The following is a 26,072-nucleotide window of genomic DNA, read 5'->3' as shown; positions in this document are numbered from 1 at the left end:
GGGATAAGTGTTAAGACCATGGAATGAAAGTTTATATCCTGTGCAATCTATCCTATACAACATTGTACAGAATACATCCCTTGTACAGAATCAAAGTTAAGACAGAGAATAAGGTAGTTTGTAAGTCCATGGATGATGGTGCTATATACTAGCACATGTGTTGTAGGAAAGAAAGGCAAGTTTATATTATGACTATGTTTCTATTCCAGGGAGGACAAATTCCCTCTGTAATGGAAAGAGTCCAACACAATCAACCTGACAACAAGCTGCCAGGCTTTTCTTTTATAGGAATGTTGTACTGTAGACTCAATGTGGACTGTGTTGATTGAAGATTAAACTTCCGGTACTTGGTAACCAGGTCAGCCCTGTTGTCAGGGTTAACATGCACTTCATTCTACCAAATAATTTCATTGAAGAAATAAAAGAGGAGCAACAGAAATGATAAATACCTAGGTAAATATAATAGACTATTCTTTTCCTTTTAAATTCTTCAAAATATATTTGATAAGTGAAAGCAAAAATTATAACATCGATGGCATTTCAATATATATAGATATAAGAGATAAGACAATTATAATACAAAAGGGGAGGGAAGTTAAGAGGACCTAAATATTGGGAGGTTTTACATATTCTACTTGAACTGGTAAAATACTGCTTTTAAGTAGGTCGTAAAAAGTCAACTATATATATTATTCCCCTAGATCAACCAATTTTTAAAAACTATACAAAGAGAGTCAAAATTGCCTTAGATAAATAAAAAAGGAATATGAAAAAATACTCAAATACCCCAAATAAGAAAGAAAATGGGAAATAATAACAGAAGGAACACAAAGAAAACAAATAATTTGTTTTTCCTTTTGAGAATATTTTATTTTACTTTATTCCTAACGGGTATCTAAGTGGGTATGTAATTCTGAGTTGACAGTTCTTTTTTTTCAACACTTCCTTCTGATCTCTGTGGCTCTGGTGAAAAACCCGTAGTCATTGAAATCACTATTCCTCTTATAGGTAATGTATTATTTTTCACTGGGTGCTTTTTTTTTTTTTTTTTTTTTGAGACAGGGTCTCACTATGTTATCCTTGGTAGAGTGCTGTGTCACAGCTCACAGCAACCTCAAACTCTTGGGCTTAAGAGATTCTCTTGCCTCAGCCTCTGGAGGAGCTGGGACTACAGGTGCTTGCCACAATGCCTGGCTATTTTTTTTTGTTGCAGTTGTCATTGTTGTTTAGCAGGCCCAGGCTGGGTTCGAACCCACTACCCTTGGTGTATGTGACTGACACCGTAACCACTGTGCTACGGGCACGGAGCCTGGTCATTGTATTTTTCAATTCTTTTTTTTTTTTACCCTTGGTAGAGTGGGGTTACTTTGTCACCCTCAGTAGAGTGCCATGGCGCCATAGCTCAAAGCAACCTCCAGCTCTTGGGTTTAGATGATTCTCTTGCCTCAACCTCCCAAGTAGCTGGGACTACAGGCGCCCCACCACGATTCCTGGGTCTTTTTTTGTTGCAGTTTGGCCGGGGCTGGGTTTGAACCTGCCATCCTCAGTATATGGGGCCAGTGCCCCATTCACTGAGCCACAGGTACTGCCTGTATTTTTTTTTTTTTATTCCTTTCCCTTCTTTTTTTTTATTTTTAAATCATAGCTGTGTACATTAATGCAATTGCCTGTATCCATTCTAAGATGCACCATAGATGTGGCCCCACCAATTACCTTCCCTCCACCAAAACCTCCCCCCTCCCTTCCCCTTCCTTGGCCCTTTCCCCATAGTCTTGTGCTGTAGTTGGGTTATAGTCTTCATGAGAAAGCTATAATTTAGCTTCATAGTAGGGCTGAGTACATTGGATACTTTTTCTTCCATTCCTGAGATACTTTGCTAAGAAGAATATGTTCCAGCTCCATCCATGTAAACATGAAAGAGGTAAAGTCTCCCATCTTTCTTTAAGGCTGCATAATATTCCATGGTATACATGTACCACAATTTGCTAGTCCATTCGTGGGTCGATGGGCACTTGGGCTTCTTCCATGACTTAGCAATTATGAATTGGGCTGCAATAAGCATTCTGGTACCGAAGTCTTTGTTATATTGTGACTTTTGGTCTTCTGGGTATAAACCTAGTAAAGGAATTATAGGATCGAATGGCAGGTCTATTTTTAGGTCTCTAAGTATTCTCCAAACATCCTTCCAGAAGGAACGTATTAGTGTGCATTCCCAACAGCAGTGTAGAAGTGTGCCCTTTCCTCCACATCCACGCCAACATTTCTGGTTTTGGGATTTTGTTATGTGGGCTACTCTTACTGGGGTTAGGTGATATCTCAGAGTAGTTTTGATTTGCATTTCTCTGATGATTAAGGATGATGAGCTTTTTTTCATGTGTTTGTAGATTTTGCGTCGGTCTTCTTTAGAGAAGTTTCTCTTTAAGTCCCTTGCCCACCCTGAAATGGGGTCACATGTTCTTTTCTTGCTAATAAATTTGAGTTCTCTGTGGATTCTGGTTATTAGACCTTTATCGGAGGTATAAGCTGCAAATATTTTCTCCCATTCTGAGGGCTGTCTGCTTCTGCCTATATTTTTCAATTCTAAAATTTCCATTTAGTTCTTCTATGTCTTCCCCTTATTGTTGATATTTTCTATTTTCCAATTTGTTTTAAGAGTGTTCACAAATGTTTGAAGCATTTATATAATATCTGTCTTTAAGGTCTTTTCCAGATAATTCCAACATCTGTGTTATGTTGATATTAGTGTCCGTTAATTGTCGTTTCCCATGCAAGTTAAGATTTTCCTGGTTCTTTGTATCCCATTTAATTTTGGATTATCTCCTGAACATATTGAATATTATGTTCTAAAACTCTGGGCCAGGGCGGCAGCCATAGCTCAGTGAGGAGGGCGCTGGCCACATATACCCAGACTGGTGGGTTTGAACCCAACCGGGGCCAGCTAAACAACAGTGACAAATGCAACAAAAAAATAGCCTGGCCCTGTGTCAGGTACCTGTAGTCCCAGCTGAGGCAAGAGAATTGCTTAAGCCCAAGAATTTGAGGTTTCTGTGATGCCATGGCCCTCTGCTAAGGGCAACATAGTGAGACTGTATCTCAAAAACCAAACCAAACCCAAACAAACAAACAAACCAAAAAAAAAAAAAAAAAAAAACTCTGGGCCTTATTTAAATCATATAGAGAACACTGGTTTTTGTTTTGTTTCATTTTAGCAGACAATTGATCTAGTTAGGTTTAGGCTGCAAGTTTCGACCTACCTTTTGTGGGCTGTGGTTCTAATGTTAACTAAGCTTTTTATTTTTTGGTTTTGCTTTTCTGATCTGTCTCACATATGAGTCATCTGGTGTTCAGTTTGGGACCTGGGTAGTGGTACATGTTAGTTTAGTTTTCAAACCTTAGCCAAAAGGGCAAGAAGCAATAGTCGTTGTATGCTAATTAGAATCAGACTCACATATGCAAAGCTCAGTGCTGAGCCCAGGAATTCATAAACCATCTCCCCAATTTCTATAGTCCTTTCCAATTCCCTGGTGCTCCAATTAAAAAAATTCCCTGTCTACTAAGCTGAGGCTTTAGTTTCCTGGCTGTGCTGCACATATCTGTGACTGTACTTATATCCCAGGCGAAGCAGCAGAAGGATGGAGAGAAGAAAAAGGCAGTGGGGTGTCTGCCTTACCCTCTTGAGGCCAGAGCTCTACCATTCAGAGAGAAGAGATTCCCCTCTCTTAGACTATTGGCTCCAGTATGCTCCCACTGTGATCTCTGCTCCCACCCTCCCATGAAACTGCTTGGGAGCTGGAACACAAGAGAATGGAGGAAAAAACCCACAGAAATTTCTGCACTTTCTCTGAGCATTAGAAGTTCCTGTTTGGCTTTTTAAGAGAAAACCAGAGTGTTTCCCCTGGAGCTTTTCCTTTTTGAGCCCCAGGGCCCATTTCCAGGCTCAGGCTTCCTTACATTCAGGTCAAGGGATGTAGGAAGGGGAAAAAAGGTAAACTCACCACCAGCTTGGTGGTTCTTTGAACTCTTCTCTGATTCACCTGCTACTAGTCCTTTTTCAGAGTCCTCAATTAGGTGTTGTGTGTAGTCTGTCCCTGTTTTACTTTTCTTTTTCTTTCTTTCTTCCTTTTTTTTTTTTTTTTTCGAGACAGAGTCTCTTTCTGCTGCTCCAGGCAAGGCTAGAGTGCTGGTGACCCATAGCTCACAGCAACCTCAAATTCCTGGCCTGGCCGGGGTCCCTGTTTTACAATTAAGAATCAAAGGTTAGTACAGTGGCTCATGCCTGTAACCCTAGCATTCTGGGAAGCCAAGTGGCTGGATTGCTTGAGCTCAGGAGTTTGAGACCAGCCAGAGCTTGAGTGAGATCCCGTCTCTACTAAAAACAGAAAAAAAAAATTAGCCAGTATGGTAGCACATGCCTGTATTCCCAGATACTTGGGAGGCTTAAGCCAGAGGATTACTTAAACCCAAGAATTTGAGGTTGCTGTGAGCTATGATGATACCACAGCACTTTACACAGGGCAACAGAGTGAGACTCTGTCTCAAAAAATAAAAAAAGAAAAGAAAAGAAAAAGAACTAGAGCACTCTAAAGCCAGAATCAGAACATGCAAAGCCCTAGTTTGCTGTTTTGCTTTTTGGTTATTTTATACTGTATTTATCATGACTCCATTCTGGGAGAAAGTAGTCAGACCTATGAGTATATGTTCAGTTTTCCTTAATATATTTTATGTGAGAAATAATTCTCTTGTTTCTCCCTGTCTGTAGTATGTGAACCAAATATAACCGTGATTCATGTATTAAATATGCATTTACTTAATTTACTCCTGCGGTAAACAGAGACATAAAACTTCTCATACCTCCAGGCGGTCTTGACTTAGGCATTGAACTTTGTTAGGCTCTTTGTTCCTTTTTTATTTGAATAATCTTTAGGCATGTAATTATAAGGTTGCCGACTGGTGTGCAGGGTTAAAAAAAAAAAGTTTTCAGATTAGCAAACCTCTTGTATATTTAAAGAAATGCATTTTTCCACCAATGTAATTTCACTGAGATCCTGGTAGAAATGACATTCTTATTAGGTCATTTGAAATTCTTGTTGTAAAATAAGTTTTTAACTTTTCTTTCCTCAGACATGTTAGATCAAAAACATACCAGCAAGTACCATGCTGATGTTTACAATAAAACATCATGCTCTAAGATAATTGTTCTGTAGTACCAGAATATTATTTTAGTATTACTAATGATGTTGAAATATTGAAAAACATCATTTCCCATCACCAGCTATTCTTTGTGTGAAGTTGACAACTGAATTCCACTTTAATAATTGTGGGTGTGTCAAGGGGGGTTACATGAAATTTTTCTTTTTGGTTATCTTTGCTTTTCCATACTACTAAGTTACCTATGATTTTAAAGCAAGCACACTTTTATAAATGATAGGATTTATACTAGAAGCTTGGGAAACCGGGTTTGGGTCCACCTCAGGCCTAAACAACCATGATTAAATTTCTTTCTCTGCTCTTTAATTTGAATGTGATTGTGATTATCTCTGTTCTTCTTATTTATTCTCAAAGGTCTTTGGTGAGAATCAGACTGGTAAAGACACCTTACAATTCATAAAATTCTGTGCAAACATGAGGCTCAAGCTGATACTGAGATTTTGTTAAAAAAAAATAAGGCAAAGAAGTTCGATCATTACCAGCCTGTTGGGTCATGAGGCTAATGGTAGATTATTTTAAATTATGGTATGGTGCATTCCATTATTCTCAAAACAACTGTGTATCACTCTCTGAAGATCAGAGGTCAAAAACTGGTAAGCAGCAACCGTATTTTGTTGATCTACCCAGAGGTAGCCTATGTAGTGTTTTCTTTAAATGTGAAGTTCATTTCCTTAGTGAACAAAAGGAACATGAGACAAGGATGAGGAGATAGTTCTTTGTAGCTCTCCATTCCTTGAGCTGAGAACGTAGTTATTCCCTTTTACTAACTCCTCTGTCTGTTATATCTGTATTTGAACAGCCATTGTAAGGTCCTGCCTACGTGGTTCCAGCAGGTGCTGAGTTTGGAATCTTGTTGTGTAAGATCAAGTGAAGACAACTTGCATGAACTCTACATTAGTTTCTTCCAGAGAACTTATTGAGTTTTCATAGGGCATTGATCATCCATGTTGCTGATGATGCTGTGGGCACCTATTGTCTCCTAATTAGGAAGCCACTTGCACTTATGTTTATTTGTTAAATGTGTACAGTTGAAGACTATATTGAAAAACCAGGATATGGCATTAAGAGCATTTCTTTTTCTTTCTTTCTTTCTTTTTTTTTTTTTTTTTTTTTTGTGACAGAGTCTTACTTTGATGACCTTGGTAGAGTGCTATGGCATCATAGCTCACAGCAACCTCAAACTCTTGGGCTCAAGCAGTTCTCTTGTCTCAGCCTCCCAAGTACTGGGAATACAGGCACATGCCACAAAGCCTGGCTATTTTTTAGAGATAGGGGGTCTCCCTCTTGTTCAGGCTGGTCTCAAACTTGTGAGCTCAGGCAATCCACATGCCTCGGCCTCCCAGAGTGCTGGGATTACAGGCATGAACCACTGTGCCTGGCCCCATGAGAGCATTTCTGACAGTAATTGCCCAGTGATAGTTTGCAAGCTGTTCTTAATCTGCATCTCTGAGTGCATCTTAGAAAACTGTCATACTTCATCTTAAAGACACGTGATTTTGTCTAGTCTGATGACAGAACAGATAGTTCTATTTTTCATCTGGGATTCACTACTAATATGTGAAACAACTTCATTAACTCCTGGATGTGTAAAAATAGTAAGACGGTGTATATATATATATATATATATTTATTTATGTATAGGTTTTTTTTTGGTTTTTTTTTGCAGATTTTGGCTGGGGCTGGGTTTGTACCCACCACCTCCAGTATATGGGGCCAGTGCCCTACTCCTTTGAGCCACAGGCGCTGCCCATAAGACAGTATATTTTGAGAACAGGTGTGTGACTTGAGATTGGTGTTTGGACTTTAAGAGTTAGGCAGGGATGTGCAGTGCTGGGCTCTATGGATTCAGAGAATAACACATGATCCATCATTCAAGGAAAGTATAATAATGCAGAAAAAGTTTTCTTTGCTAATTACTGCCTTGTCTTGTGATTTACTGAAAGCAGAACTTTTCAGAGCAAAGCATTTGTCCTAACTTCCTGGTGTGATTTATCAGTATTTATTTCAAACAACAATAACAACTGCAACAACAAAAAAGAAAAATAGCCGGGAGTTGTGGTAGATGCCTGTGGTCCCAGCTACTTGGGAGGTTGAGGCAAGAGAATTGCTTAAGCCCAGGAGTTTGAGGTTGCTGTGAGCTGTGACACACGGTACTCTACCAAGGGCGACATAGTGAGACTCGGTCTAAAAAACAAAAAAACAAAAAAACTCTCCTAAGCCCAGCTTGGTGGTGCATGCCTGTAATCCTAGCACTCTGGTTGGCTGAGGAGGGAGAATTGCCTGAGCTCAGGGGTTTGAGACCAGCCTGAGCAAGAGCAAGATCCTGTCTCTACTAAAAATAGAAAAACTGGGTGGCGCCTGTGGCTCAAGGAGTAGGGCTCCAGCCCCATATACCGGGAGTGGTGGGTTCAAGCCTGGCCCTGGCCCAAACTGCAAAAAATAAAAAAAGAAAAAAGAAAAATAGAAAAACCGAGGGAAAAGGATTGCTTGAGCCACGAGTTTGAGGTTACTCCATGGCACTCTACCCAGAGCTATAGAGTGAGTCTGACTCAAATAAAAGAACAACCTCTCCTGTTTTGAAATAATCCACTTGAAGTATATTTCTTGGGTTTTATCATTTCTGTACTGAATGGACATTTCTAGCCTGGTATATACTATGTCCCACTTTCTTGTGGGTACCATAACTGCAGGCATGCTCCACAACTTAAAACAGCCACTGAGCTAGAACTGAGATTTTTCTATAGTAAAAACATAGAGTTGTTAACAGTTATATGTTCCATGATGAAAATGAGCCTGGGAAGAAAATAAGTTTGTATATTAACAAGAATCCAGCTTCCTTTTGGATAATCAGAAATAGTTCTTAAACAGGTGCTTACCCATAATCCTCTCTTGATGTATAACGGAATAGTCAGAAGATTATTTTAATCAGGGAAGACATTATCAGGTAGCTTTAGTTTGTGTTTTTCCCCTTAATTGGTTCTCCGTTATTCTAAAATGTTAGGTAATATGTAGTTCTTTACCCTCTACCTTAGAGAAGATCCTCCAGTAAAAGAACACAAAAGGCTAAAGATGTGTTTACTTATCTCTTTCAGTGTAATTATGGTTTTTCCAGGTGGTCTCTGGCTTCTAAGAGTAATGCTCTCTGGTGTTGTTTACACGAAAGAACCATAAGTTACTACAAGGAAAGAAAAGTAGACTGGGGTGGCGCCTGTGGCTCAACGGGTAGGGCGCCGGTCCCATATGCTGGAGGTGGCGGGTTCAAGCCCAGCCCCGGCCAGAAAAAAAAAAAAAAAAAAAAAGAAAAGTAGACTGTTACTTCCAAATGTTGAAAAATGTTTTTGTTTTCTTGGTAGAAATGAGAGTTGAGGGGTCAGAAGTCTTACTTGATCTTGTAAATCTCTATTTGAATTATTTGGTGGCTGATAGAGAAAATTAAACTTCAAAAAGCCACTTGTATTTTTTTGTTGAATATACAGTCAGCCCTTCACATCTGTAGGTTCTGCATCCATGAATTCAACCAACTTTAGATTAACATTATTCAGAAAAAAAATTCCACACAGTTCCAAATAGTAAAACTTGAATCTGGCCCACATTGAGCACTATGTTGAATCCATACAGATGAACTGATGTGCAGGGATTGTGTTAGGTATTTTAAATAATCTAAAGATATTATTTCTAAATAATAATGTTTGTTATCATTAATGTAATTATTATTTAAAAATAATCTCTAGATTATTTAAATTATACAGGAGGATGGGCACAGATTAGATGCAAATACTACGTCATTCTAGATAAGGGACTTAGGCATCTATAGATTTTGGTATCTGAGGTGGGTGGGCGCGGGTCATAGAACCAATCTCTGGTGGATACCAAGATCCGGCTGTATGGAACTAAAGGCTATGTTGATAAACTAGGATTTAGGATGTGAAAGCATTCCTGACAGTGATTGTCCAGTGAAATAGCTATATGCTGTTATTTTCATCTCCAATCCTCTCTTAAGGGTGCCCTACATTTTCTTAGTTGTTTACATTTTCCGTGAGTATTAGTTGGGATTTTAGCTAAAAATAAAAATGCAAGAAAATAGTTTTCTTTTTAAAATTTCAGATATAATTTGCTCACTATAAAATTCACCATTTTAAAGTCTAGTCTATTTATAAGGTTGTGCAACCATCACCAAAATCTAATTCCAGAACATTTTCATCATTCTAGAAAGAAACCCAATGGCCTTTAGAAATTACTCATTTCCTCCTTCCCCCAGCCCTGGGCAACCACTAATCTACTTTCTGCCTCTATAGATCTACTTACTCTGGCCTCTCTAATTTAGCGGGCTTTCAGGGTTCATGTGGGTTGACTGTTACAACAGACACCCTGTAAAATAATGGCAAACCAATTTAATCACAGAGGAAATGAAAACATATAACTTGCTCATGGGCACAAAACTCAGTTTCATTCAATAAATCTGTATGGAGCACCTACACCTACCAGAATCTTCTACAAGGTGAGGTTATGGCACATAAACAAAGAGACATCTAATATGATGTTAGATAGTAACAAGACAATAAATAAAATTAAAGCAAAATGTGTGGATAGGCAGTGTCCGGGGTAGTATTTTAGATAGGGTGGTCAGGGTAGGTGTTTCTCTGAGGAGGGGACGTTTGAGATGAGACCTGAATGAAAGGAGACAGTAGGTCATGAAGAATTCATTTCAGACAGAGCCAACAGCACACGGAAAGGCCCTGGGACAGGAGTGCATGTGGTGAGGGACAAGGAAGATAATGTGACTGGCTGGCAATGAGAAGAGAGAGGTGAGGATAGAGGAGGTCAGAGGTTTGGCCTTGGCTGGGGGCAGGAGGACATGGTAGGGTATCAGAGTACAGGGATGCTGGTTGGTGAACCTGGGGATGGAAGGATGAGGAAGTTCTCTTCTGAAAGCTTCTGTTATCGCAGTAGAACAAGAAAAAAGTGATAACTGAGAGTGAAGAGCCACAGTGGTGTCAGAAACTTGAGAAGGCCTGCAGGGTGGCTCGCGCCTGTAATCCCAGCACCCTGGGAGGCTGAGGCAGGCGGATTGCTTGAGCTCAGGAGTTCAAGACCAGCCTGAGCAAGAGGGAGACGCTGTCTCTACGAAAAATAGCAAAATTGGCTGGGCATCATGGCAGGTGCTTGTAGTCTCAGCACTCTACTCAGGGTGATAGAATGAGACTGTGTCTCAAAAAAAAAAAAAAAAAAAAAAGAAAGAAAAGAAAAGAATGTTGAGAAAATAAGAGAGTAAATGAACCAGGGATATTTGGTGGAGTTGTCTGGCAGCATTGAGGGAACACTTGTGACATGTTTTTCCCCAGGCACATTAAAGCTTCCAAGTGCCAATGTACAATCTAAGGGAAATTAGTTAAGGTTGAGATTCCACCGAGTAGGGCAATGAGATAGAAGGACAATAGGGCTGGTATGTGATCATGCGAAGACCATGCCATCTCCATTGGAAAAGGAGGGAGGAAGGGATAGAAGGGGAACAGAAGACTGGTGGGATAGGAGGATCAAAGCACTAATGGAGTCTGAATCCTGGAGGGAGTGAGCTAGTAAAGAGGAAGTGGTGTTTGGAAAGTTTGTAGTTATTGGTTTTGACAAGTTCTAATGTGTGACTCTGAGACTCTGTGGTTGAGATGGGTGGAGGGTAAGAAAATGATAAGCTGGGGTGCTGGATGAATCCTTTTTGTGAATAATGCAGTTACCAAGAGTGATGACAAAAATGGTAAAAAGAAAGAAATAATGTTGCAGATGCTAGAATGAATGAGGGGGAAGTTGGCAGACTACAAAAAGCAGATGACCATTGGCAGGAAAAAGCACGCATAGAGCTTAATGGCAGGAATTTCACAAAAGCTGCAGATTTTTATGAGGGAGGAATACAGGCAGTGTCTGAGTTATGAACATCTGGCTGACCTATGACTTGCACTTACAAATGGGGCCTTTTACAGATAATTGGTGAATGTGCTTGTTCCAACTTACATACAAATTCAACTTAAGAACAAACCTACAGAACCTATCCCGTTTGTAACTCAGGCATTGCCTGTAATGGTCTGCAATTTGCAAAGGTAACCAAGAGCTCACTTTCGTGACCCATGCTTTAGGGATATATGACTGATACAATTAGGATTCAAACTAGTTCTGTGCGATTTCTAATCACTTCCATTATACCACCTCAGGAATTATAGTTCTTGGACCTAAATTTCAACATTTTCTCACCATTTGGCTGACCTCAACGTGGTATTGCAGAGCCAGGCATGTTGGCGTGTGCCTTTGTATTCTCAGCTACTCAGGAAGCTGAGGTGGGAGAATTGCTTGAGCCCAGGAGTCCGAGGCTGCAGTGTCCTAGGGCTGCACTTGTGAATAGCCACCGCACTGTAACCTGGGCAACATAGAGAAACTCATTTCTATAAAAAGAAAAAAAAAATTAACAGTTGCCAGGATCTGTTTTAAAAATGTCATTATGGAAAATTGCAAATGTGTACAGAAATACAGACATTAGTATTAGAATCCCTTGTGTACCCATCATCCAGTTGCAACAATTATCAACTCAAAGCCCATCTTCATTCTTCTTTTTTTTTTTTTTAGAATATATACAAAATTTAATAGCAGTACTCTGTGAAAGGTATAAGTCTGGTCAACACTGTTACTTTTATTTGCAAATGGAATAGCTGAGCAGTAGTAAGACCTGTGCAATACCTGGACCTGACATTTTATCAAGATTATCTAACATTAAATTACTCTTATCCAGGTTTCCATGGACCTGGAGTTTTCTTTTTTTTGGCCCGGGCTAGGTTTGAACCCGCCACCTCCGACATATGGGACCGGCGCCCTACTACTTGAGCCACAGGCGCCACCCAGGACCTGGAGTTTTCTTCCTACGAAAAAGAAGTATGTAGTGGGAAGAATAGTTTATAATATTTTAATTAATAAAAAAGAGGAATCAGCATAGCCAAGTTGTCTTAGTCTTAAGAATTTCTGGATTTCGTCCTTGGAGGAGGTCAGGATCTTCCCAAGGCCTGGGTCCTCAAATATTCTTCCAGTCATCAAAAGCAGAGTCCTTTATTTTCTCATACTCTGATTCTAAAGATAATTTTATTCGCTTTCAGCCTTTTTTCCAATTCAGGATCAATCTGTCTCATTCTGGATCTGTGAGATTCAGTCTTCAAATGTGTTTTCACATCCCTGTCTCCACCATGCCCAGTCTCAATTTCTTTTTTGTATATTATGTAGTGTGCTGTGTTTTTGTTATTTAATTCCCTAATCCAGTTGTATGTGTTCCTCCATCTTGTCCTTTTAACTTCAATCAACTTCATTCTCTTGACTTTAGCCTTATTCTCTTTACTTTCACTCCATCTTCTAGACCTTTCCTGTTCTCTCAATCTCCTTCTTTCTCCTTAGGTGGGTGATTAGCACTGCCATTTATACAGTCCTCAAAACCAAAACCTGAGCCATTCAAGATTTATTCATATCTTTTTTTTTTATTGTTAAATCATAGCTGTGTACATTTGTGCAATCAAGGGGTACAATGTGCTGGTTTTATATACAATCTGAAATATTCTCATCAAACTGTTCAACGTAGCCTTCATGGCATTTTCTTAGTTATTGTATGTAGACATTTGTATTCTGCATTTAGTAGGTTTCGCCTGCACCCATTCTAAGATGCACCGTAGGTGTGGACCCACCCGTTACCCTCCCCATCTTCATTTTTCCATATGCCTAGTCTCCTTCCTCCTTGATTGTTTTGAAACAAATCCCTAACTTTATTTAATTTGATTACAATGTCAATATTTATCTCTAAAAGGTAAAGAGCTATTTTTCATTCGTTTGTTGATTTTTTTTTTTTTTTTTTTTTTTTTGAGACCAAGTCTCACTCTGTTGCCCAGGCTAGAGTGCCGTGGCATCAGCCTATCTCATAGCAACCTCAAAATCCTGGGTTCAAGTGATCCTCTTGCCTCAGCCTGCCATAATGTCCAGCTAATGTTTTATACTTTTAATAGAAACGGGGTCTCACTCTTGCTCAGGCTGAAGTCCTAAACTCAAGGAATCCTTTGGCCTCGGCCTCCCAGAGCGCTAGGATTATAGGCATGAGCCACTATGCCAGCCAAGAGCTATTTTTAAAAATTACACCTAAATTAAAATCATTTTTCCATATTGTCAAATATCTACTCAGTGTTCAAACCTTCCTGATTGGCTCTTAATTTTTTTTTTGACAGATGTTTGTTCAGATAAAATCCATTCATTGCAATTGGTTAATACGTTCAAAAAACTGGGTCCTTTGTCCCGCAGTTTCCCAAAGTCTGGGTTATTTAACATGCTCCTTTGTTTTCTGTAATTCACGGAAATTGGCAATCAGATTTTGAGGTTAATCAGACATGGGTTTCATTTTTGGCAAGAACATTAAAATTAATAAAATTCTAGGTAGTGATGCATATTTGACCAGATGTGATTTTCACCTAGATCCATTATTCAATCCATTACTTCATTAGAGTGCAAATGGTGACATTCTATCAAGTCCTCTTGTTTATTAGGTTGACAACTTTCAAACAGAGTAACTTCCCTTCACCAACTGCTTGATTAGCCTGAGGTCTATCAGGTAGGAAAACCAGGCTAAACTTTTCCTTCACTTACCACCCATTCACTTTGGAACGCCTGTGGTTATAAGAGGATGCATGTATTTTGCCTTTAAAGTATATATGTATGTATGTATGTATGTATTTATTATTATTATTTTTATAGAGACGGAGTCTCATTTTATCACCTTCGGTAGAATGCCGTGGCGTCACACAGCTCACAGCAACCTCTATCTCCGGGGCTTAGGCGATTCTCTTGCCTCAGCCTCCCAAGTAGCTGGGACTACAGGCGCCCGCCACAATGCCTGCCTATTTTTTGGTTGTAGTTATCATTGTTGTTTGGCAGGGCCAGGCTGGATTTGAACCCCGCTAAGCCTTTAAAGTATTTAATTGTACCTTGTCCTACTTTTAAAATCAGATGATGTTTTCAGGGTGCAATTTTGCATTGAGGTTTAGTATGAATAGATTTATAGTTAAACAGGAATATAGCATTTTCCTGACAGCCTTGAAGGGGAACTGCACTGGGCATTCAAATGTTCAACAAGCAGCTTCCCAACATTCAGGTCATTCAGGTGCATTTCACAAAAGCTCATAAAAGATTAAACACCTTTCTGAAAGGTGACCATCTAAATAATTTATAAAAATTAAGGTTCAAGCCAGTGCAAGGACTATTACCTCAAGTGTCTAATCTCTTGGCCTAGACAAGGAAATGCCACAGGTATGTAGTTTCTTTGAAATTATGCAGATGGGATTTGAATTTTTCTTCACTTATTATGGTGAGCTTGAGTGTCTTCACTTATGTATTCTAAATATATAATAGAATCTGAAATATCAGTGAATATTCTAAAACATTAGAAAAGTCACATGCTTTTAGCAAGTCTTACTCTGTGACCCTGGGTAGTGAGCTATGGCATCATAGCTCATAGCAACCTCAAACTCTTGGGCTCAAGTGACTCTCTTACTTCAGCTCCCGAGTTGTTGAGACTACAGGCACCCACAACAACACTTGGCTAGTTTTCCTATTTTTAATAGAGATGGGGTCTTGCTCTTACCAAGGCTGGTCTTGAACTTGTTTTTTTTTGTAGAGACAGAGTCTCACTTTATGGCCTTCGGTAGAGTGCTATGGCATCACACAGCTCACAGCAACTTCCAACTCCTGGGTGTAAGCGATTCTCTTGCCTCAGCCTCCCCAGTAGCTGGGACTACAGGCGCCCGCCACAACGCCCAGCTATTTTTTGGTTGCAGTTCAGCCGGGGCCAGGTTTGAACCCGCCACCCTCGGTATATGGGGCCGGTGCCTTACCGACTGAGCCACAGGCGCCACCCTGGTCTTGAACTTCTGAGCTCAAACAATTCTCCTGCCTCAGCCAACCAGAGTGCTAGGATTACAGGTGTGTTTTCTTATTACTTTAGTTGAAGGAATGGATGATGTAAGCAGAATGTTGCCAATTGCCCAATATTGTTAATTATGAAATAGTAGAAGTTGCTGTATTGATGGCGGTGCCCATAGCTCAGTGGGTGGGGTGCTGGCCACATACACCGAAGGATGGTGGGTTCAAACCCAGCCTGGGCCAACTAAACAACAATGACAACTGCAACAACAACAAAAAAGAGACAGGTGTTGTGGAGGGCACTTGTAGTCCCAGCTACTTGGGAGGCTGAGGCAAGAGAATTGCTTAAGCCCAAGAGTTTGAGGTGGCTGTGAGCTGTGATGCCACGGCACTCTACCCAAGGCAACATAGTGAGACTGTCTCAAAAAAAAAAAAAAAGTTGCTGTATTGAGAACATGCCATCTTTGATTCTCAGGGCAGTGGTAGTGTGGCCAGTTTTAGGCTGAAGGACTTTTTACTCCATACTGACGGAGCTGCATGGGACACCAGTTTCAGTGTACATCAGACAATTCCTATGAGGCAGTTTATGGAGAGAGAACTGGGCAAATGCCAGAGCTCAACTTGCCTTTGGTTCCTCTAAGAGCATGATGGACAACTGAGCACCGGTGAGATGGAAATGCACTCCCAATCGACTAGAAAATAACCCTAACACGCAAACACTTCTGTTACTGTTAAACCCAGCCCTCTGCCTCCACCTGCCTGCTTTTCCCCTTCTCCTTCCAGATTGAGTCAGTTCTACCCCATCCCTAGTTTGTCTGGCTCCTTGCCTTACGGAAGCTCTATCCTCCCATAGTTGTTCTATCTTTAGAGACTGTGCCAACACACCTAGTTGTTAATTTGTGGGGCATCCAAATGATTTCCAAGTCACTGAGAAACAAGTATGAACAATGAAAATTGTATTCCCACCCCCTAATTTTTGTGGGAACCTGTTGATTAGAAAGATATGAAAACTGAGATAAGAAATAAGGCATAAATTGTTAAAGATTTTATAAATTATAGTTTGTGTTCATATTTTGTCATTGTCTTATATCACGTATACCATGTACAATGTAAGTTCTGTAGGCACTGTCTCCTTAGAGTTTACAAACTTAGAGTTTTACAAAACCTTTCCTTGATGGGTACTGCACATACAGAGAAGTGGGATTTACGTTCTTAAAGCCTTTAACTAGTGTCACACGGCCATGACTACTGTGTTAATGTCTGCTGTGACCCCCAAATATGGATAAAACAGATAGAACATTCTCAACTTTAGAGTAGCATTAGGTTCAGTTGTGGTGAGCTGCATCAGACTTAGTTCTGAATAATGCCTAGACCCACGTATTGTCTATTGGTAATGTTTTGTAACTATTGAACAAGTTGGTAAGTTCAATTAAAGATGAAATTCAGCTTAGACCTTCAAGGTCTTATTTTTCTATTCACATATGAATAGAAAATAAAAGAATACCTGTATAAATGTGCATATATATGTGCATATAACTTATGGTGTTCTCAACAACTGTTAACTACAAAGAAAAATGATTTTGCAACAGAGTTGGAATGGAAACAATTTCTGAGATAGAGATCAAATTGTGTTTATAGAACCATTATTGGCAGCGTTGCTATCAGTCATTTCCTGTGGGAATATTTCACTGGGATATAATTTTATGCCTTGACTGTTTATAAAATAGCCTTGGGTCCATGAAATGAAACAGTGTAGGACTATAAATATTAATATATGCAAGCAGTGTAACATTTCATAGTATTTTCCTAGATCAGAATTAAGATTATTTAGCAAACTGTTTCTCATTCATCACTGAAAAAATTCCAAAACAACATTGGCATAGGATGGTCTAATGAGGAGTTAGGCAATAGATTAAATGTTAAAGTCATTTTTCCCCGTAAATTAAAATTGATATTAATTAAAAAATATTTATTATGTACCCTATATAAGATGTTTTACTGGGTGGAGAATATGCAGGTCAATTATAAATAGTCCCTGCCCTGAGGGAGTTGATAAATTTTTTTGTAAATGGGATAGAGCATATATACAAATGCACTGTATAAAATAACAAATAAATTATGAGTGGGCAGGAATAAAGTATTATTGCAGTTTAAAAGAACTTGAGATCATTTCCATCTGGGAGATCAGAGGTGATTTCATAGAGAAAAAAGGTTGAGAAAAGTTTTAAGGAATGTGTAAGATTTCTACAAATACAGATGCAGGTACAATTTTTCTAAAAGGCAGAGGGTGACGCCTGTGGCTCAAGCAGTAGGGCGCGGGCCCCAAATACCCAGGGTGGCCAGTTCGAACCTGGCTCCAGCCAAACTGCAACAACAAATAAATAAATAAATAAACTATAAAAAAAATTAAAAAAAGGCAGAGAGACTAGGTACTGCTGCAAGGCAGGATCAAAGCACATTTAAAGACTGGAGCATTTGATGCAAACAACAAGGAAACAACTGCCATAGGGAAATGCACTGTGTTGGAACTAAAGTATGTTATTTTCTTTTATTCAGTAATGCAAACATTTATTCAAGTATTTCCTGAGTACTTCAGTACCTGCCATATGCAGGTACTGTGCCAGGTGTTAGTACATTTATGAGTAACTCAAAGGCCCGTTCTAAAATGTAAACACTAAAACATGTAACTTTGAAATCAGAGATAATGGCAAAACTGATTCTTATCAATCCCTGGTTGGTCAAGGAATTTGTGGCAGCAAGGGGTACTTTAGTTTACAGCTGCTACCTGGAACACAGTATTTAATGTTTTGGAAACAGAGCTGGTATTTCCAGATGACATTGTTTCTCAACTTCAATTCACCTGCTTCTCACTCCACTGCTTCAACTAGTATGAAGTGTTCATTTTTCATACGAAAGCTGCAAGGCTGTATTTTTATATGGTAGTTTTGTAGACTGGATGATGAGGGCCACTATGATATTTATGGTTCCATTGGTTGATGTTAAGAATCAATTTTGTTAGTGCACATGAATGGGGGTGTGGGGTGGGGGATAGACGTCAGGGAAAGGCACCAACGGTGATTTTTTGGATCAAAGCATTCTTCCTTATTGGAAAGGAATCGCTGCAAATTTCCTTTACATAGCTGGCTCTCTGTGCAATGAACATGACCGAAACATTCTAGAACACGCTGAGATACACCTGTACTCAGACTTCGTCCGTCAGAACAATCTGTTTTCTCTCAAGCTAGGACTTGCTATCCCCAAGACAAGTCTCGAGCAGCGGTGGCAATGGGGAGGAGAGGTGGGGAAGGTGCTGCGCTGACAGCCAGGAGGGCACTTTCTCTTTGCCGGCTGCTTAACCGAGACTTCGCAGTCCCAGCCCAGATTCACTTTCCCGCTCATTCTTTCCCTCCTCCCCGCCTCTACTCTCGCTGCCCGGTCGCGCTGAGCGCTCCACCCCGCTCTAGTCTGTTCTCTCGGCTGACCCGCCGCCCACCTCCTTCCCTCCCTCCCGGGCCGTCCTCCTCCACCTGCGCCGCGCGCCCACCCCGGGAACGCAGCCCGGCGGGCGGGCGGCCGGGAGCCCGCGGCGGCCCGGGGCTGCGGGGCATGCGCGCTGCGGCGCCACCGCCCTCCCCCACACCTTCCCGCGGCAGAGATATGCCAAGTATGTGAGGAGCCGGCGAGGGCCAGCGCCGGTCATGGCGAGCCGCCGCCGCCGCCTCCGCGGTTCTCTCCGCCGCCGGGCTCCGACCTCTCCCTGAGGCGCAGGGGATGGCGGACCCTCTGAGGAGGACGCTGTCCAGGCTCCGGGGAAGGCGGGGTCCCCGCGGCGCCGGGGGGCTCAGGCTCCGGACGGCTGCCGCAGCTGCGGTGGCGACCTCCCCGGTGGCCGAGGGAGACGCCTGGGGTGGTCCGGACTGCCCCGGACGAGAGCGCACCGGGGAAGCCGGACCGAGGCCGATGCAGCCCCCGCCGTCACCTGGGGCGTGGAGCCCCGGAGCGCAGGGTCCCGGAGGCCGCCCGGGGCAGTCGGGGGCGCTCCGGCCTCGGCCGCGCGGCGGGCAGAAGGTCGCCCCCGGGGGCCACGGGCGGGCTCGCGCCTCTCTGCACGCCCCTCCGAGCTCCCGGCGGGAGGAGGAAGAGGAAGAGGACGCCGAGGACCCCGACGCCGACTACTACGAGAACCTCCCCGGCGGCTCTCCGCCCGCGCCCGAGGGGGCGGAGGCGCAGCGGCGGCCCCCGCCTCCCCCCGCGGCGGGCTCCTCCCCGGGGGCGGAGGGCGGCCGCCTGGAGACGGGCAGGCTGCGGACCCAGTTGCAAGAGGCCTATTATCTGCTGATCCAGGCCATGCACGACCTGCCCCCTGACTCCGGCGCGCGGCGTGGTGGCGGGGGCTTGGCCGAGCACGGCTGTCCCACGGGAGTCTGGGCTCCGTGCCAGCCGTCTTACCCCGGCGGCGCTGCGGACCGCCAAGCCTGCCCTCGAGACTGGCAGTGGGGAGGCGGCGACCGCCCGAGGCTGCAGGTGTCCCCGCCCCGGTCGCCTCCGAGGGAGTCGGGGGGAGGCCGGCTGGGGACTCCTCGTATGCGGCTGCAGTGCAGCCGAAGCCTCGAGAGCCTCCGGGTGGATGCCAAGCCACTTCCCTTCCAGCGGTGGCCGAGCGACAGCTGGATCAGGTGTGGCGCGCGCCAGGACTGGGACGAACCCCCGCCACGTGGAGGCAGGATGGACCGCTGGCGCGGGGGCAGCGCCCGGGCTGTGGCGCCCGCCGGCCTTCTGCCTCCGGGCTCCAAGGGCCCCGGCCGCTCCTCGGGAAACTCTTTTGGGGATCCAGCGGGGTCCTCTGTTTTACGCTGTGGCAAAGGTGACCGCCAGGAGGGGCCCCTCAAGCCTCCTGCAGTGACAGTCAAGAAACTGCAGAAATGGATGTACAAAGGGCGCCTGCTGTCCCTAGGAATGAAGGGTAGTGGCCGTGGGACATACCCCAAAGTCACTGGAGCGCAGGCTTCCTCCCCACATTTGGGCGCTGTGAAGGTACATGAAAACCGAGTCCTCTCTGTGCCACCAGACCAGAGAATTACGTTCACAGGTAGGATACTGTGCGATCGGAGTGCTAACGCGGGAGCCTTGGTGTTTACCAACTGACTTCAGACTTTAGAGCCAAGAATGAGATAGTTCTGCAGACAGGTATCTTGTCTATGCCAAAGTGTCATGTGGAGTGGCGGCTTACCGCGATTTCAAGGTTACTTAGTATAATGCATTTACTTGTCTTGCTTTTCTTTAAGACAATGGCATGAAGAATGTTTTTTTTTTTTTCCTTAAGACTCGTGCCTCCACCCTAAGTACAGGGAGTAAAGGTTACATTCACCACACAGGTTTAGGGATGAGCAGTGCTGCCTTAATTTTTATTCTCCGTAGACTTTTGTGGAGTTTGTGAATTTAAATTTGAACCAGGGTAGATTTTATAGGCTTCGAAAACTGTCATTTTACTCATTAAAACTTTTTTCTTTATTTGTAAGCGTAAAGAAACCTTATTTATGTCCAGTTAATGGACAGTGGGTCCAGTAAAGCCAAGCTTGGGGCTGTTACATTTATATTAGTTTTTTAAAAGGTCTATTTGTCCTTTTTGGTTATGTGCATGATTTTTAATTACCATTGAAGCTTTAGGTTATCCTTTCTAGGAATCTCTTAATTATGTTGTAAATATAAAGAAGTTCTTTTCCGAAATGATATAATACTTTCAAATTGAGCCAAAACAACATGGTCTTTGAACTGCACTCTTCAATATAAAGAATTTTTAGTGATCATAAAGACTTAAATGTCAGTTATTTTAAAAACATAAATGCCGAAATGTAAAAGGTATTCACAGTACTTGGCACTTTCCCTGGTAAGAAATACAAATCCTGCAAGGCTGGATTTATACACATGAACTTTGTTTAACCAATAAACACACAACATAGGGGAGAAATAAAGTTCACAAAACTTCTGCTCAAACAATGAGGATAAACAAATGATTCATTTATAGTGTGTGTCAACTTGAAAAGTTCTTTTGATTTATAAATCTCTAAATACATACCTGTTGAATTTTATCCTCAAGTTTAAGTATTACATTTCTCTTGAACTACAGAATAGAAGGTAAATTCTTTATGAAGAAAGATGTGCTAAGTTAATATTAAACACATGCATTTCCAGGAGTAAAGTATTTGTAATCTGTTGTTGTATTTTATTGCCACAGTGTCTTTACCTCCCCTGATTTGGGTTCAGTTAACTTTTTGTATGATAGTTGAACTTTTGCTGTAATGAAAATCTGTTTAATAGTCAAATGTTTTTTTACCCTTTTGTTGCAAAGATAAAACATTTACTATCTGATGGCTTTTAATGCTTTTAATGCCATCAGATGGTAAACATTCAAGAATTTAAAAAGTAATAAGTATAGTTCTTTTTTTTTTGGCCGGAGCTAGGCTCAAACCTGCCACCTCTGGCATATGGGACCCGTGCCCTACTCCTTGAGCCACAGGCACCGCCCAAGTATAGTTCTTTTAAGAATGAATTTGTTGATTTTTCCATGAAGAAACTAATTGAATGAAACTAAGTTTAAAGGAAATTAAAATGAAACAGAATAACTAAATGATAGTGTTTTAGATATTTTATAAGAAATCTCAGCCAAAGCTACTGTAATCTCTGGTTTAAACAACTTTTCTCAGATACTACTTCCTTTTACAATACTAATTCATCTTTAGGAAAGATGAAAAGAATTCGTGTAATGTTTACATCTCTCCTATAGATTTGGAGAGTTTTTGAGTTAGTTGGTCTTCTTAAGACCATTTTGGATACTTTGATTCTTTCATAACTTTATTATTGCCCCCATCCCTACCCCCATCCCATAGGACAGCTATTATTTAACAGCAGAAGATACAGGGGGGTTAAGTAGTTTGTCCAGGGTTACTCAGCTGTACCTGGATTTAAACTCTTATGTGCATTCAAACTCAGATCTTCATGATTCCTAAGTTTCTATTTATATAAGGTAAGAGAGACTCTAAAGTTCTTGAGGTTTGATGTAATTAATTCTATTAAGGTGCTTGAATTGAGATGGATAGAATTTCAACAAGGTTTAGAGGGGTAAGTAACTTCTGCAAAATTGCAGAGAAGAGCGGGGAATCTTAGAATAGTTTTTAAAACATTTTTAAAGTAAGCACTGTATCCATTTTAAACTTCTAGCTTTAAATATTTACTTCAGATTGATGTTATTAGAATTCTACTTTTAAGTTACATTTTCTAAAAAGTTATTGGAACCGTCTAAATAAAGTAGTACATTCTTGGTTGATAAAGATGTTCAGGTTTGTACCACATTTTTCTGTAAAGTATTATTCATGATGAAGTTTTTTTCAAAATAAAATTATATTTAACATTTATGCTGTGGGGTAACTGTGTAATGGGATAGTGAGTGATACCTAACTTGAAAAGTCTTGAGGTGGGCGGCGCCTGTGGCTCAAGGAGTAGGGCGCCGGTCCCATATGCTGGAGGTGGCAGGTTCAAACCCAGCCCCGGCCAAAAAAAAAAAAAAAGAAAAGAAAAGTCTTGAGGCTATGACAGATGGAACCCCAAATGATTTTTTATTCTGATGAACTTTTGATGGTATTATTACTATAATGCCAACAACTTGATGCAGTTATAGTATTTCCAGATTAGCTAATTTGTTCTTGAGATGATTATTTAAGAAATTTAAAGTCATTACACATACTAAATGTTGTCAAGTTTCTGCAAGCCTTAAGATTAGGAAGGAATCTTAATTTATTTGCCAACTATACTTCATCATAAGTCTTTATAAATAAGTTTTAATTATCATATTGTTCTGAGAAATAAATTCAAAAGCACCAGGTTGAGCCATTCCAGCCCTTTATTGGTTTAAAAAAATGATTAACCTGCTTTGACTCCAGTTTTTCTGATGTATGGTCTCTGAAAGAAAAAGTTTAGGTTGTATGACTTAATAATATTTAGTTTGAATAACTTAATATTTAGGTTACAATTTAGGTTGTATAACTTAGTAATATTTTGTCTAAATTTTTTAGACGTTTCTTTTAAGGTGGTAATAATTATAGCTGGTATGATCTTTAACCATCTTAAAGTGAAGTCAGCACTCCCATCTACTTTTCCTTATGCAAGTATTTGTAGCTCTGATTTCTCGTTTTTGTGAGCTACCCATTTTTTATGCATTTTTCCAGCTAGTTCTTTCTGCACTGGCCTCTTCTAGATTAATAGCAATAGGTATATAGTTTTTGGTTGTGTTCTGGCTTTAAATTGCTCTCTGGGAGATCCTGCCCTTGTGGCACTAGAAGCAAGTGCAGTTGCTTTTTTATGTTTTGGAAGAGTGCCATGAACATTAGAGTTGCTGGTGGCTGGAAAACTTCAAGAATTACAAATTCAGCAGAAAACAGTGTTGTTAATTGAAAAGTCCTACAGTTCTAGATTAATTATTTCTAAGAGATGTTTATTTTTTGATAATCACAAAGGCTATTTTCTAGACCGTTGCCATTCAAAGTGTGGTTCACTGTTTTGGAGCAGTGCTTTTTAAATTTAATGTGCATATGAATTCCCTGGAAATCTTGTTAAAATGTGGATTTAATTAGTATGGGGTAGGACCTGAGATTATGCTTTTTAACAAACTCCTAGTATAGATGGTCCCATTTGGTGGACCACACTTTTGAGTGGTAAAGTTCTAGAGTTCTCAGGTCCCCAAAGTTTTGAAAAAGCATTCTACCTTATTCTGATACTTGATACTCCAGTAAACTTCTATTAGAACAAAGTACTTGAGCTCTTTTTGCTTTTGTTTTATACGTGTGATTTAATACTTACTGGTCATACATGTTGAGTTCCAGTAGTTCCCTCCACATTGGACACATGTTGCACCAATAAATATTAGTGAGATTTTGTAATCTGAAGAGAGGAGGTCGTGGGGTATAATGGTTAACAGAATAGAAATTCTCAGTTTCTAGTGAGATTCCACCACTTACAGACTTGTGATCTGGTATAAGTCATTTAACCTTGTGTAGCTTCAGTCCTCACTCAGGTTGCTATGAGGATGACAAAAGATAATCTGTTTGGTAGTATGCCAGGCGCTTGGTTAGCCGTTGTTACTGAGAGAGGCTAGCGGCTTTATGAGAATACTGCTTTGCCCCAGGTCATTAGGATTCTGGATGGAGAGTGAAAAGATTGGCGTTGAGGTGTGCTACCTTGAGGAGCATTGGGAATTGAGCTACAGTATACTTTGGGGGTGGGTGTGGGTGGGATTTATTTATTTATTTTGCAGTTTTTGGCCGGGGCTGGGTTTGAACCCTCTACCTCGAGCCACAGGCGCCACCCTTGTGGGGGGTGGTGGTGGTGGTATTTATTTATTCTGCTCATCTTTTCTTTTCTTTTGTACTGCTTTGTCTTGTTGCATTACTTTTAAAGAACTGAAAACAGTCTCAAAATTTTCTTCTCTACTTTCCTGTCTCAAAAGCTAGCACACAGCTTTCTTTCTTAAGGGTTCTTATTGCTAGTCACAAGGGAAGGAAAATAAAAGAGAAAGTACTTCTCTCCTTTTTATTCTCCCCTCTCCCCATTTTAGATTTATCTAGGGAAGATAAAGACACAAAAACACACACAGAAACCTAAGGCGTAAGTTCGTTCTAGTCATTTTATCTGGCTTGACTCTGTAAGCAGGGAATGCTTACATTTATTTACACTTACGACTTTAAGAAATGTTTAATGCTTTTAAAACATAGACTGAAGTATCTAATATGATGTTCGTGAGAATTCTTTTGGATTTTTAGAGAGGTAAAGAAAAGCAACATTTGTTTCTGCAGTAGAAATTTTTTTCAACATAAACGTTGGGGAGAAAATCACAACAACAAAGATATTTTTTAAAAATTAATGAGTGATTGGCTGGCGCTGTGGCTCAGTGAGGAGGACGCTGGCCCCATATACCCAGGGTGGCAGGTTCAAACCCAGCCCCGGCCGAACTGCAACAAAAAAATGGCCAGTGTTGTGGCCGGCGCCTGTGGTCCCAGCTGCTCGGGAGGCTGAGGCAGGAGAATCGCGAAAGCCCAAAAGCTGGAGGTTGCTGTGAGTCCTGTGGTGTCATGGCACTCTACCGAGAGCTGTAAAGTGAGACTCTGTCTCTACAAAAAAAAAAAAAAAAAAAAAAAAAAATTAATGATTAATTGATGATGCAGATGATGAAGGAGAAATAATGGTCCAACCCCATTCGAGAGGATGATGACCTTGATATAGCAGGTGCCTTGAGTTTTGGTGAGGCAGACTCTGCTGTTCTAAAGTTCCCTGCTATCAATTTGAGCACATTACCAACTAGGTGGTTTGGGGCAAGTTAATTGACTTTTTGGAGTAGTACTTTATAGTTTTCAAAGTATTTTGAATGTTATCTCACTTAATCTCTACCAGCAGCCACTTCATACGATAAACTGTGATGATAATATCTTCATGTTCAGAGAGGGTTGTCTACTGGGTAAGGAGAAGGAAGGGTGAGAGCATGGGTTGTGGGTTAGACAGGCTTAAATTGGAATCCCAGTGCTAGCAACTTGATCATTTTTCTCAAGTTGGTAACAAAGAATTGTTGTAGAAGTTAAATGAGGTAGGGGCCTCCCTCCTTAGAGCTTTATCTTTTGCGCCTGGCGCATGAATGTCATTCATTTGTGGAGTAAATAAATGTCTGGCATGGTAGGTCTCCATGGGAGCTTCCTTCCTTTCTAATCCCGAGTCTAATTCCTGCGTCTGGATTTGAACTTGAGCCCTCATTTGTGTTTAATGATGTTTTTGTTGATGTTTGGTTGGTTTCTGTTTTGTATTGATTTTGTTTTGTATTAATCTGCTTGGTTTGGTACATGTTTGGGATGTTTTTAAAAAGACAAGTTTACATTTTTAACAATTTTTTTTTTTTTTTT

General features: G+C 41.0%; 2 protein-coding genes and 1 pseudogene across 7 annotated transcripts in view; 2 read left to right on the top strand and 1 right to left on the bottom strand.

Annotated features, from left to right (window-relative positions):
* Positions 1–26,072, top strand: part of BCL10 (BCL10 immune signaling adaptor) — a 238,928-nt gene that overhangs the window by 46,741 nt on the left and 166,115 nt on the right. The window lies entirely within an intron of this gene.
* LOC128585428 (cytochrome c oxidase assembly protein COX16 homolog, mitochondrial-like) lies at positions 12,173–12,503 on the bottom strand (annotated as a pseudogene).
* Positions 18,731–26,072, top strand: part of SYDE2 (synapse defective Rho GTPase homolog 2) — a 58,086-nt gene continuing 50,744 nt past the window's right edge. For all 6 annotated transcript variants that reach the window (XR_008380126.1, XM_053591193.1, XM_053591197.1 and 3 more), the window contains exon 1: positions 18,731–20,221. Coding sequence is in view for 5 of the 6 variants with exons in the window: in XM_053591193.1 (XP_053447168.1) it covers positions 18,904–20,221 (1,318 nt within the window). In the remaining variant the exon portion in view is untranslated. The remainder of the gene's footprint in view (positions 20,222–26,072) is intronic.

This window comes from Nycticebus coucang, chromosome 5, assembly GCF_027406575.1.
Source record: "Nycticebus coucang isolate mNycCou1 chromosome 5, mNycCou1.pri, whole genome shotgun sequence".
Taxonomy (NCBI): domain Eukaryota; kingdom Metazoa; phylum Chordata; class Mammalia; order Primates; family Lorisidae; genus Nycticebus; species Nycticebus coucang.
This window is presented reverse-complemented; position numbering and strand designations above follow the sequence as displayed.